The 12,151-nt window shown below is 54.2% G+C and overlaps 1 protein-coding gene across 1 annotated transcript in view; it reads right to left on the reverse strand.

The window, feature by feature from the left end:
• Nucleotides 1–11,858: 11,858 nt before the first annotated feature.
• The window catches only part of FOXO6 (forkhead box O6), a 20,853-nt gene continuing 20,560 nt past the window's right edge, over nucleotides 11,859–12,151 (reverse strand). Inside the window, exon 3 of the mRNA XM_023727043.1 lies at nucleotides 11,859–12,151. Coding sequence (XP_023582811.1) covers nucleotides 11,859–12,151 — 293 coding nt within the window.

Consider the following 12,151-nt stretch of genomic DNA (forward strand, 5'->3'; position numbering starts at 1 on the left):
AGGGTCCATCAGATCCAGCCTTTGTCGGGATCCAAAGAGACAGAACAGAGCAGTCCTCCATTTGAGGAGGGTCCTGGGTTTATGTCTGCGGTGTGTCAGACCATATCCACCTCTCCTCTCTGGACCTGTCTTCTCCTCTGTGAAGTGGGGAAAATAACAGTGGCTCCCTCACAGAGTTGGCTGAGGCTGTGATAATACTTTCTCTGGTAAAGTTCTTTCTCAGTGCTCTTGGGTTGGGAGGGGCTGTTGGCACAACCACTCTGACTGCAGCACCGGCACCCCATATTCCTGCACACAAGCCTAGGGTCCACAGGCGGGCCACTCTGAGCCTTCAAGCCCAACTCCACATGGAGGGGAGGGAAGGTCCAGCTCACTAAAGTCCTATAGCTCCCAGGCCTAGCCACAGTTGATGCGCTTGCACATTAAAAAAATCCCACACAGGCGTCACACATGTTCATACTCTCACCGTCACATTTGTACACATACTCACACACACACCCTCCCTGTGTCAGCCCCCCCAGAAAGGGTACCAGGATGTCCCCAAGTGAACTGAGGGAAAGCTCATGGCCGCACCCACCAGGGCTGTGTGAGGGAGGCAGCTGCAGCCCAGCTGTGGGGTCTGAGGTGCGGTGAGGGGAGCTGCTTGGAGACTCAGTTGAGAGTCGGGGTGGGAGAGGTGCTCAGCCGCCTCTTGGGTTCCAGGGTCATTGCATGGGCCATCTGGGGTGCCTTCCCACCTGTTGGGCCAGTTGGCTAGGCTTGGCAGGGAGAGATCACCTGCCTGGAGGTGGCAGGAGCCTCTGCCTGTATTGATCCAGCCCCTCCCTGCCACCCTTTCTGCCTTCATTCAACAACACTGACGGGGACCCTGTGGATGGTGTCCCTGCCCATCCTTCCACCCCATCTCTCTGTCTCTCCTGTCCTGTGTCTCTGTCCCTCTGGGTCTGGGTTTCCCTGCCCCTCTGGGTCTGGGTTTCCCTGCCCTGCCCCCCTGTGCTGGGCTATGTAAATGTGGTATTTCCCGTCTCATCAGCAAGGCTGCCTGCTTGGCTCACATTTAATTGGATCCGTGGTGGCGCCTCTGAGGAGCCACTCATCAAAGGGGGAAGACAATTAGGTGAATGTCAGGGTGGCCCAGGCCCCACAGGGGCGGCCTGGGGGCTGGGGTCCAGGAAGGGTGGGAGCAGGGGCCTGGCTGCAATTCTGGCCTCCCTCAGGGCCTGTCCATACACAGGCCCAATGCCCATTGGGTGACAGAGGCCTAGGCTGCCCCAGTGAAGACCAGGTCCCTCTCTGCCCAGGACTTGACTCTGAGGGTCAAGGCTGGTGCCCCTGTGACATGGAAAAGGCTTAGCAGACCCCTGGTGCCCACTCCCATCCCCAGAGCACAGAAAATAGGGAGCCCAGGGCATCTATGTGGCTATAGTCAGGTGGATCCCTGGGCTGGGAGTCAGGTTTGGGGGAGGATCCAAGCTCTGGGCTGGGTTGGGGTCCCCTGAGGAAACCACACATTCTTTTCATAGTCACACCCTGCCCTGCCCCATGCCCGCTCCTCAAGAGTCCCATTTCCCAAGCCTCAGCCCAGCCTTTTAATCCTCCTCCTCTCTGTCTCTCTTTCTCCTCTCTTCTGTGTCTCTCTATTTCTCTAATGATCTGTATATGCATGTCTCTTCACCTCTCTGCCTCTTTCTTTAACCCCATCCTTCTATGTGCCCAAGCCCTGTATTCCCCTGTGTCTTACACACACCTTCTCTCTCCTCTGTTCCCCAGGACCCTCTAGCCTCAGCACTTGTCTGTAATTCCCCATGTCCTTCTCCATGGCTCCCTCAGGGCTGACCTTGCCACAGTGGGCTAAATGAAGACTGACCCTCCTCTGCTTCTGGGCAGATACACCCCATGTGGATTCCTCCTCACTACCCCCCACTCCTCAGGGGTCCCCTAAATCAGTCATCCCCTCTCTCCTCCTAAAAATCCAACATCTCCCTCTCTGCTGGCTCCTTCCCATCAGCTGTCAACACATTCAAGTCTTTCCCTTCTTAAAAAACAATAATAAGAATAAAATAATTTCAAAATACTCTTCCCTGACAGCCCAACCTCTTCTGCCCACAGCCATCTCTCTCCTTGCCTCTAGGGGGAGCTTCTGAGAAAGTTGTCTGCACTATCTGTGAGGCAGATATCATCATCCCCATTTTACAGATAAGGAAATTGAGGTAGAGATCAGATAAGGTACTCAACATCATGTGGCTTATAAGTAGCAAAGCCAGGATTTAGATCTAGGCAGTTTGGCTTCAGAATTTCTCCTGACTCCTCCACTGTATGGGCTCCGGGAAGAGGACAATGTCGGGCCTGCCCCTGCCTAGCCCCTGGCCTGGATTTGCACTCCCATGGTTAGGGTGGCCTAGCTGCCGTGCGAGACCCTGCAGGCACCTGGGGAAGGAAGTTAAAGGAACTAGTTTCATGAGAGTCTTGGAGACAATACACACAAGCATAGTTCTTTGGGCCCAGGTGACAGGAGCACAGAGCTGAGCAAGAACCAGCACCACCCAACCCACCGCCACCATGGCCTTGACACAGAGCCCAGAACCACTCTGGCATCCAAAGTGTAGGGGGCTTGGGGACCACCAGAGGCCACCCCTTTGGCCTAGCATTGGTGTTTGATGATGGCCAGTAGAGTGGGGAGGCTTCTCCAAACACGATCAAGGGCAGCAGATGTGCATACATAGAAGTTTGGGGCAGGAACAGGATGGAGAAATGGGTGGGCCTCTAAAATAAAAGACAGACTTGTGGGCCCCCGTGAGACCCCCCTCTGGAACATGCAGAAACAGGTGGATACTTTGTGGGGATAGGTCCAAGGCCTTGAGTTATCATGTGGGGACTCAGAGCCTGGATTGTTCAGGCATAACGATAAATGTAAACGTGACCTTACTTGTGCTCACAGATTTCTGAGCTCTGTGATGTATCAGTGCCACAGAAATGAACTTATTTAATTCTTAGACAACCCATTTTACAGATGAAGAAACCAAGGCTCAGACAAGCTGATTGCCCAAGGTCATTCGGTCAGTAAGTAGTGGAGCCTAGGAGACACCAGGGCTCATACGCCATCCACATCTCCAGCTACTCCCGTAGTAGTGCCAGCCCACCTGAGAGAATTCCCCATGTCCCCAGGAATACCTCCTATTGGGAACCAGGCTACCCAGGTCTCTTGCAGCCTAGTGGAGGTCCCTCTGCTAGGGTGAGCCTCTGTTTTACCCGCCCACCCGCGTGCTAGGGACAGAAGGGGAACTTTATGTGCAATCTTCCCGACTCTCCAGAAAGCACTTAGGTTTACAATGTGCATGAAATTGATCACCAGTTGGCGCAGCCCCCGCTCGCTCCGTGCCAGCCCAGTGCTGGCAAGAGGCTTCCCCCACCCCCCGCTTTCAAGGAGCATCAAAGCCGCCTGCCAAGGCCCCTCGTGAGGGTCCCTCTCCACTAACAAGTGCAGAGTGGAGGGGGGAGCTCTGCCCAAAGGCCTTTCCACAGCGCACACACCCCCGCCCCGTGATGGTTAAATAGCTCCACGTTTTATGCCAATTCCAGCCTCTTCTGCTTCCCCTCTAACGAGCCAATGCTTTCAAAGGCCCCACTAATTGGTGTTTTTGCCTCGAACACCACGACGCTTTGATAGTCACTTAGGAAGAAGGTCCATCCATCACACCCGAAATGCAGAAAGGCTGCACCAGGGTGCCCGGACCTGTGTGCCCCTGTGCACATGCACAGTGTGTGCATGCCTATGTGTACATGTGAGGGTAGCCATGTGCCTTGCTTCGTATGCGGATGGCACGTGTCTATAAAGGCATATACGCACATGCATTTATAAATGCTCCCTTGAGGATATTTCTTGTGTACCTATGTGACCGTATGTCAGTGCATTTGCACAGGTGTACACTGACATCTGTGCCTGTGAAGGTGTGTACTTGTGTGTGTGTGTGTGCACTTTCTGGGGTGGATGTGTTTGTGTAACCCTGTGATAGTGTTTGTGTGTGTTTGTGCACGCACACGTGTGCTTTGTGTGTGGACGTCTGCTTGAGGGCCTATACCTGTGAGATTTTGCAAGTATACTAATGAGGCACATACCCCGCTCTGTGGGTGTGTGGCCTTGTGTGCCTAGGCGTGGAGGGAGTAGCCATGTGCATCTGTGAGCATGCACGTAGGAGGTGAAGGTGAGTGAACCTCTGACTGGGGTGTATGTGCGTGCCTGGGCATGCACATACCTGGGCATCTGTGTACAACACATGCAGGAAAGGTGTAACATCATAGTCAAGGGCCCACAGGCTTTGAGTTTGAGGCCTGGCTCTGCCATTTTCTAGCTGTGTGACTTTGGGCCAGTCTCCTGACCTCTCATCTCCAGTATTGTCATTTGTAAAATGGAGATAGTAAAAGCATCTACCTTAGATTGTTGTTGGGTGGATCAAATGGGATAATATACATAAAGGGAGGGAGATAGCAGGAGTGTGCCAGATGCAGGGGTGTATACCTGGGGCAGGTCCCCCCCACTCCCTAGCCTGCTTTCCTCCCTGGGAACCCATGATGCTGACACTTCTCTCTGGCCTCAACATGAAGCTAGCTGCCTGTGAGAGCTCCTGTGGGCGCTTGGGGAAAAAGACTGGAATAATCCATGGGGAGGGCCTGTGCAGACCTGGGTCACACAGTAATGGCTACGACCATTGAGATCTTCGTTACATCCAAAGTGAATTTTCCATCAGCACTTTATCAGACAATATTCTACTGTGATCCATACGGTTTTTATTGGCCAATTTTTGGAAGTAGACAGCCACACCTTTCTTCCTAGTCTGTCTTGGTTGGTCTGGAAGCTTTGCTGAAACCTGTCCACCACGGGTGACCCTGCTGGTATTTGAAATACTGGTGGCATAGCTTCCAGCATCACAGCAACACACAAGCCACTACCGTACAATAAACTAACAGATAGGTAGTAGCCCTATCATTTACTCACCAAGGAACTGAGGCCCAGAGAGGGAAAGGGACTTACTCAAGGCCATGGAGCAGAAAAAAAGTTAGAGCAGAGACTCCTTGCACTCTAGACCACCATTCTCACCCCCTTGCTCCCCTTACTTACCACCCAAACCCGTTGCCGTCTAGTTGATTCCGACTCATAGCAACCCTATAGGACAGAGTAGTTTCAAGGAGCAGCTGGTGGATTTGAACTGCCGACCTTTCGGTTAGCAGCTGTAGCTCTTAACCACTGCGTCACCAGGGCTCCTTATTTAACACACTGCTGCTCAGTTGTCACTGGCCAGGCTGGTGAAACATGGGCCAGGGCAGGGTTCAACCCCATGGACAGGTCATAGGGCTCCAAGCCCAGCTGGTGCTCAGCCTGGAAGGCCCACTGTGTCCCCATTGGTGGAACATGATTTCTAGACCTGGACTCCTGCACTGCCCCCACCTAGGACTGCAAACACTCTGTGTGACTTTTTCCCCCCAAGTTTTCCAGGATAAATTTTTGTTACTTTTTTTAAAAATGTAAAACTTAAAAAAAATCACAACCAGCAGCAGCAACATCTCATCCTTGCCAGCTGACACTCCCACCACTATTAGCACCACCATCCCCCAAAGCCATCACTATCTCCAGCATCAGAGCCCACCACTGGGCCCACCAGCACCAATTCCCACTCTTTAAGCTGTCATTACCCCTCTTAAAAAAAAACAAAAAACCATTGTGTCGAGTCAATTCTGACTTATAGCAATCCTTTAGCCCTTAATAAACCTCTCTGACATAGTCCCAGATTCAAGTAGACATCCTCCTCCTCTTGAGGTTCCACCAATTACATTTTACCTCCCCCCACCATGCTCATTCCAGGATCATATGATCCAAAGTCCTCCCCAAATCTGCACCTCTGCCCTTGCTCCCAAGAGCCCCTGGCCTCGCCTGGGCCAGCAGAAACTGCGGGCTGGGCTTTGGCCCTCAAGTCTTCACTGGGGCTGGCAGCCAGCAAGGGGAGCCAGGAGGGGCAGGAGTGGTGAGTGGCCACCTCCTCAGGCCTAGCGCCGCACCCACCCAGCCAGCGGCCTGTCTGCCTTCCTGAGCTCATTAACTGCAGGTCACCGTTCAGCAGGAAAGACAAGGCGTGGGTTCTGCAGGCGTTCATTAGCAGTGAGAGGAACAGTGTGTGTGAAATTAGCAGTCACCTGAGGACCTCGATAATTTCATAATTAGGAGGCCTAATGGCTCCAGATCCGGATGCCAAATGACTTAACCCCTTGCCTGCCAAGCCCCCAACCCCTAGCCCAAGGCTGGAGGGGCAGGCCTGCAGAACCCCCTCTGCTTCTGCCCTCCTCCGCATGGCCCAATCATATTCATCTCTGCCACCCCAGTGCCTAGCACAAGGCCTAGCACAGAGGGGGGACAAAAGCAAAGAGCACAGAGTGAATGATTGAATGAATGAATGAACAGGTGTCTGGCTTATGTATGACCAAAGGGGAAAGTGGTTCAGCCCCTGCTGCAGGTGTTCAGGGGAGGAACACTTCAGAAAGGAGTGAGGAATGGCTCTCCATCTGCGCAAGTAGGTGTGTGGCTGTGTACATGCCTACCGGGTGTGTGTGTGTGTGTGTGTGTGTGTGTGTGTGTGTACATGCACATATGAGCACGGATTAACCAGTAAGCAAGGTACACACAGCTGAATTGTGTTTACTTACTAATCTGTAGTGCACAATTTCACATGGGTGAATTTCACAGGTGAAATTGTGCACTACAGATTAGTTAGTAAACACAAGCAAGCCCATGTGTGCTCTGCTTATTGGGTGCTCTGTCCCTGTGTAAGCATGAGAACAAATGCGTATGTGGAGGAGACCCAGCTGAGTCTGTGTGTGTACACAAGACCCGTGATGTCTGACATGTCCATGCTTGCCTTTGAGAGCCTACTCATTGCGGGACCTCCTGTCTGGAAAGAAAGGGTGCTCTGTGATGGGGCCCCAAGCACCTCCCTTGATGTCAGCATCTCTGGAATAATGGTGGCTCCTGAATTTCTATATGGGCTGCTGGGGACACATCTGGGGAGAAAAGGCTTGCCTTGAACCTGCATTTGCATAGCAAGTCCAGTTTTTACTTACACTGAATATTTATTTGGGATCTAATAATGGAGTGCTAAAGTCCTCCTTAGCATAAGGGAACCGGTTGGGACAGCCTCCAAAGACCCTCACCCACCTTTCTCAGCCTGCTCCGCCTGCTCCCAACCTTCCCTTGGTCCTGAGCAGGTGAGGGCTGAGGGTAGGAGTGGGGTCCCCGGGGCTCCAGGCCTGGTGTGGGCTTTCCCCAATCTGGGACAACTGGTTCTGAGCCTCCACTGAACCTGCTTCACTCCTCTAATTGTAGGCTCTAGAGAAGAAGTGGGGAGGAGGTAAGTGGGGTGGGGGGAGGGAAGAAGTAGGGGGAGAAGAGGTTCAAGGAGAACAATAAAGGAATAGAGAGGAAGGGGGGACGAAAGGGGAGGAGAGAGGATGGGAAGTCTGAAGGAGGTGAGAGAGGAGATAAGAGTGAAGATGGGAAGGGAGGGGAGAGGAGGAGAAGGCGAGGAGGCTGAGAGCATTATCAGCACTTAAAAAACGAGCAGCTCAGTTCTTCTTTGGCACAAATAATGGCTTTTTATGAATAAATCATGTGTCAGACGCCTCCCAGGGAGTGGGCATGGAGGGAGGAGCGTCTGCTGGGCTCTAGGGCTGGTGGGGAAGGGCAAGTTGCAGACCGCCAGATGCAGTGGGGCTGACCCCTTCCCGCCCAGTTGGGCCCAGCAGGATGGAAGCTGGCTCTGGAATTACCTGGCCTGAGCTGGGCAGAGCTCAGTCATTACTCTGAGGTGGTCTTACCACTCTCCACTCATGAGCTGGGCCAGCTCCCAGGGCCGCGAGTGTCTCTCCACTCTGCTCCTCTCCCCTCTGACAGGAGAGCAGCCCAGAAGCTGCTCCTGGCAGGGGAACACCAGCTCGGGGGTGTGGGGAGGGGAGGGGAAGGTATGTGCCAAGCCAGGCAGCCACACCCAGAGAGGACTGTGGGCGTGCAGTACACATGTGGAGCCTGGGAGAGCAGCACACATAGGCATGGACTCTACAGCCCAAGATGCACATTTGAACACAGTTGGAGATGGAGATACTGTCATTCCTACCCCACACACACGTACACACTTGGACAGGGAGATCCCAACAGACACCCAGGTGCCCCCCACCCCAGCACATTCACCAACACGAGCACACACACACGGGCCCACACAGATGCTTATGGGGCTGCATGGACACACAGAGACCTGCACACACACACCAGCAGCCCACCCTCTATCAGCCTAGGGTGGGGCAGCTTTGCAGCCCATGTGGGCTGTCCTGCGGTCTGGTTGTGGGAAGGGGCCAGGGCATCTGTCCCAGAGGAGGGACCATCAGCTTCTATGTGCGCCCCTCCCAGCAGGGACACCCCAACACACTCTACCAGTGAGGCCCCAGCCTCCCAGCTCTGAGCCCAGAACCTATGCAAGTCCTGCTGCCTCAGATCTTTGGTGCCTCTCAACTCACAGCCATCCCCTCAGAGGCAGTGGGGCTGTGGGAGAGCCTGGGCACTGGCAGACAGCTGGGGGCAGGAACCCTGGTTCTGCCCCTTGCTAGGAGTGTGACCTCAGAGAATAATTCCAATCTTATTTACTCCTCAAAACAAATCTGAGATAGGTGGACTGCCCTATTTTTCAGACCAAGAAAGTAAGGCTCCAGGAAGTAAAATCCCCAATGGGAATTGGAAAACCTTGGCTATTCCTTTCTAGGACCATGCTCTGTTCACAAACCGAGGACCCCCACTAAACAAAAAAACTGGTTGCCCTTGACCCAATTCCAACTCATGGTGACCCCACATGTTACAGAGAACTGCTCCACAGGGTTTTCATGCCTGTAATCATTATGGAAGCCGATCACCAGGCTTTTTTCCATGGTACCACTGGGTGGGTTCGAACCTCCAATATTTAAGTTAGTAGATGAGCATAAACTGTTTGTGCCACCCAGGGACCCCACACTGTCCTGGTTTTCCTCCTACCCTTCCTCCAGCTGCTCCTTCTCAGACAGTAGGCTCCTCTTCCTGATTTCTAAGGTGCTCATCAGAGCCAACCCGGGGCCCCTTCTCTTCCCACACTACACCTGTCCCAAGCCACTCGCAACATCTCTGTGAAAACTTCTGTGCTCCTAATTCCCTGATCTCCCTCTCCAGCCCAGACACCTTCCTAGGCTTCTGACCCACTAACCAGTTGGACATCTCCAGGCCACCATGTTGCCCAATACCAGGAAATGCCATTCACACAGTATATACACAGTATTCCTCAACACCCCCACATTCCAAGTGGTTCCCATAGGATGTAACTCAAGGTTAGTCTCTTGGAGGCTGAGTGCCACCTTCCCCAGGGCTCCTCTCCCTGCCATCTCAGGGAATGTCCTGTCTACCCAGGTGCCCAAGCCAGAAACTGGGAATCACTTGACTCTTGCTTCTCCGTCAATCACCATGTTCAACCCACAAACAAGTCCCAATGATTCCACATTCAAAGTATATGTGAACTCATCCTTCCCCCTCCAGCCCCACTGCCCTCTCTCCCTTTTCCCTGCCACCCTGTGGTTCCAGCTACCACCAGCACCTCTGGCCTGGCCACTGCACTCACCTGCTTACTGGTCTCCCTGTCCCACTGTGGCCCTTCTGTTCCATTTGCCTCCCTGCCATTACTAATCCTTCAGTCTCTAAGCTTCAGCCATACTTTACTGCTTTGGGTTCTGGAACCCATGTGCTGTTTTGCCTCCAGGCCTTTGAATGTGCTGGTCCCTTTGCCTGAATCCCTCCCCTCCCCAATGCTGACTCATCCTTCAAGGCTCACCTGAGACAGCACCCCCTCCAGACACTGACTCTGGGATGGGTGCTGCCCCATCATTCATTCCCACAGCAGCCCCTTGGTTCCCCCCATTCATCACAGCTTTGATCTATAACACTGGTGTACTCATCTGTGTGTGTCCCCCAGGAGTCTCTAAGTTTCTCCAAGGCAAAGATTGCCTCTGTGTTGCTCTCTCCCAATGCCTGGTATAACAACTGGCATGTAGTAGGTACTCATGAAATCTTCCTTGAATGAATGAGTGAGTGAATGAATACGTGCAAGATCAGTACTGAGCACCCTTACATGTTGTTGTTTTTAGGTGCCATCAAGTCACTTTCAACTCATAGTGACTCTACGTACAACAAAACGAAACACTGCCCGGTCCTGCACCATCCTCACAATCATTGCTATGTTTGAGCCCACGGTTGGAGCCACTGTGTTAATCTATCTCTTTGAGGGTCTTCCTCTTCTTCACTGACCCTCTATTTTACCAAGCACGATGTCCTTATTCCTCACAAGAAACCCACGAAATGGATGCTGCTATCCCATTATTTAGACCAGGAAAGCAAGGCTACAGAAACTGAATTAATTTGCCCAAAGTCACACAGCTGATAAACTGCAGGGAGCAGGTGAAATCCAAATCGGCGCCTTCAAAGTTCTCCCTTTCCACCATCCTACCCTGCCTTCCCAAATCATTTTCCCTCTCTGACACTGTTTTCTCATCTGTAGAATGGGGACACAAATAGTACCTAATACAGAGCTTGGTGCTAACAGGTCCTCAGAATCTGTGCCCCTCTTCCAATCTCTGAGGCTTATTCGGACAAAATTTCCCCAGGCGGAAGGCTTCCGGCATGTACGTGTTCACAGACACAGGTGCAGAACTCCACAGGGCACATCTCCAGCATCCGGAACTCAGTAGGCTCTTCACCAATGTGTGCTGAGCAAACAGGCACCACAGAATGCTGACCAGTACCCAGACACAAAGCCACACTGGCGTTCAGGCACAGGTACTCCCGCCCCGAGGATCCCTGCCAATTATCCTCCTCCGCAGCCCCCCTCCTGCTAGCCCCAGGCGCGGGAAATATTTAAAACAATTTTATTCATGAAAATATGCTGTACAATGCACTCTACACGGCCTCGACACAGCACACACGCACACGCTGACGGCACGGCCACGGTACACTGCCTACGATACGCGCCGGGGACGCCGCGCCCACCGCCCGCCCCGACACTTAAATATGGGAGAGAGGGGCCGGGAGTGGCGCGGAGGAAGGGGTGTAGGGTTGAGGGGTGGATCTGGAACCGAGGCCCGCTGAGGAAGCTGAGACCAGCATTAGGGGGTAGGGAGAGGAGAGTGGGACCAACCCCGACGGGGGAGGGGAGGAGCTAGAGCCGGCCAGGCTGGGGGAGGGGATGAACCGTGGGGTACGGGGGAGTGGGTTAGGGCTGGAGAGGGGCTGCTGTGGTGGGCGGCCGAAAAGTAGTTGTGTTTTCTGGAGGGGGTTGCCGGCTTGGGGTGACTGAGGTTAAGACCAATGAGGAAGAGTGTCATTTGGGAATCAGATCGGAGTTTGGGGTGGGCAGTGCGTCGCGGCGAGGGCCCTGCGAATGAAACCGAAGATTCGGAGACGCCCCCGCCCCATCTCTCCGTAGGCTTCCCCGACCAGCGCCCACAGTAGGTGGCCCACATCGCTCCTCCCCACTCCTACCCAGCCCGGAGCGCAGCCACCTCTCCCAGGCGTCCTGCTCCGGAAGAAGGAGCAGGTCCAGGAGTTTGGGCCGGAATGGTGGGTGCCCCAGCCCCGCCGTACCACTTCCCTCAGCGGTCAACTTCTGGGCGATGTCTGTAACAGGGCTAGGGCAGCCTTCTGGCTTCTCCTGTAGGGCTGGGATCGGGGATGGGGGCCCGGGGATCAGGATGGAAAGACAGAGACCCCATGGGGGCAGGGCGGGGCCACCCGAAGCGTGGGAAGGTGGCCCTCAGCCCGGCACCCAGCTCTGGTTGGGGGGCGGGGCCCCAGCCAGACCGGGAGGCGGCGGAGGCAGGGCCGAGTCGAAGTTGAAGTCCATTTCGTCGCTGTCCATGAAGTCGTTGAGGATGATGGACTCAACGTCGCACTCGAGGCTCCCGCTGAACATGTCGAGGTCCAGGTCGGCCGGGAAGCGGTCGGGCGCGGCACCCAGCGGCCCGGCGGCTGCAGCTGCGTACGGCCCAGGCATCGCGTCCAGCAGGAGGCCGCCGGGCGGGCCTCCGAAGACAGCCGCGTGGCCGG

Source organism: Trichechus manatus, unplaced genomic scaffold (assembly GCF_000243295.1).
Source record: "Trichechus manatus latirostris isolate Lorelei unplaced genomic scaffold, TriManLat1.0 scaffold00015, whole genome shotgun sequence".
Lineage (NCBI taxonomy): Eukaryota > Metazoa > Chordata > Mammalia > Sirenia > Trichechidae > Trichechus > Trichechus manatus.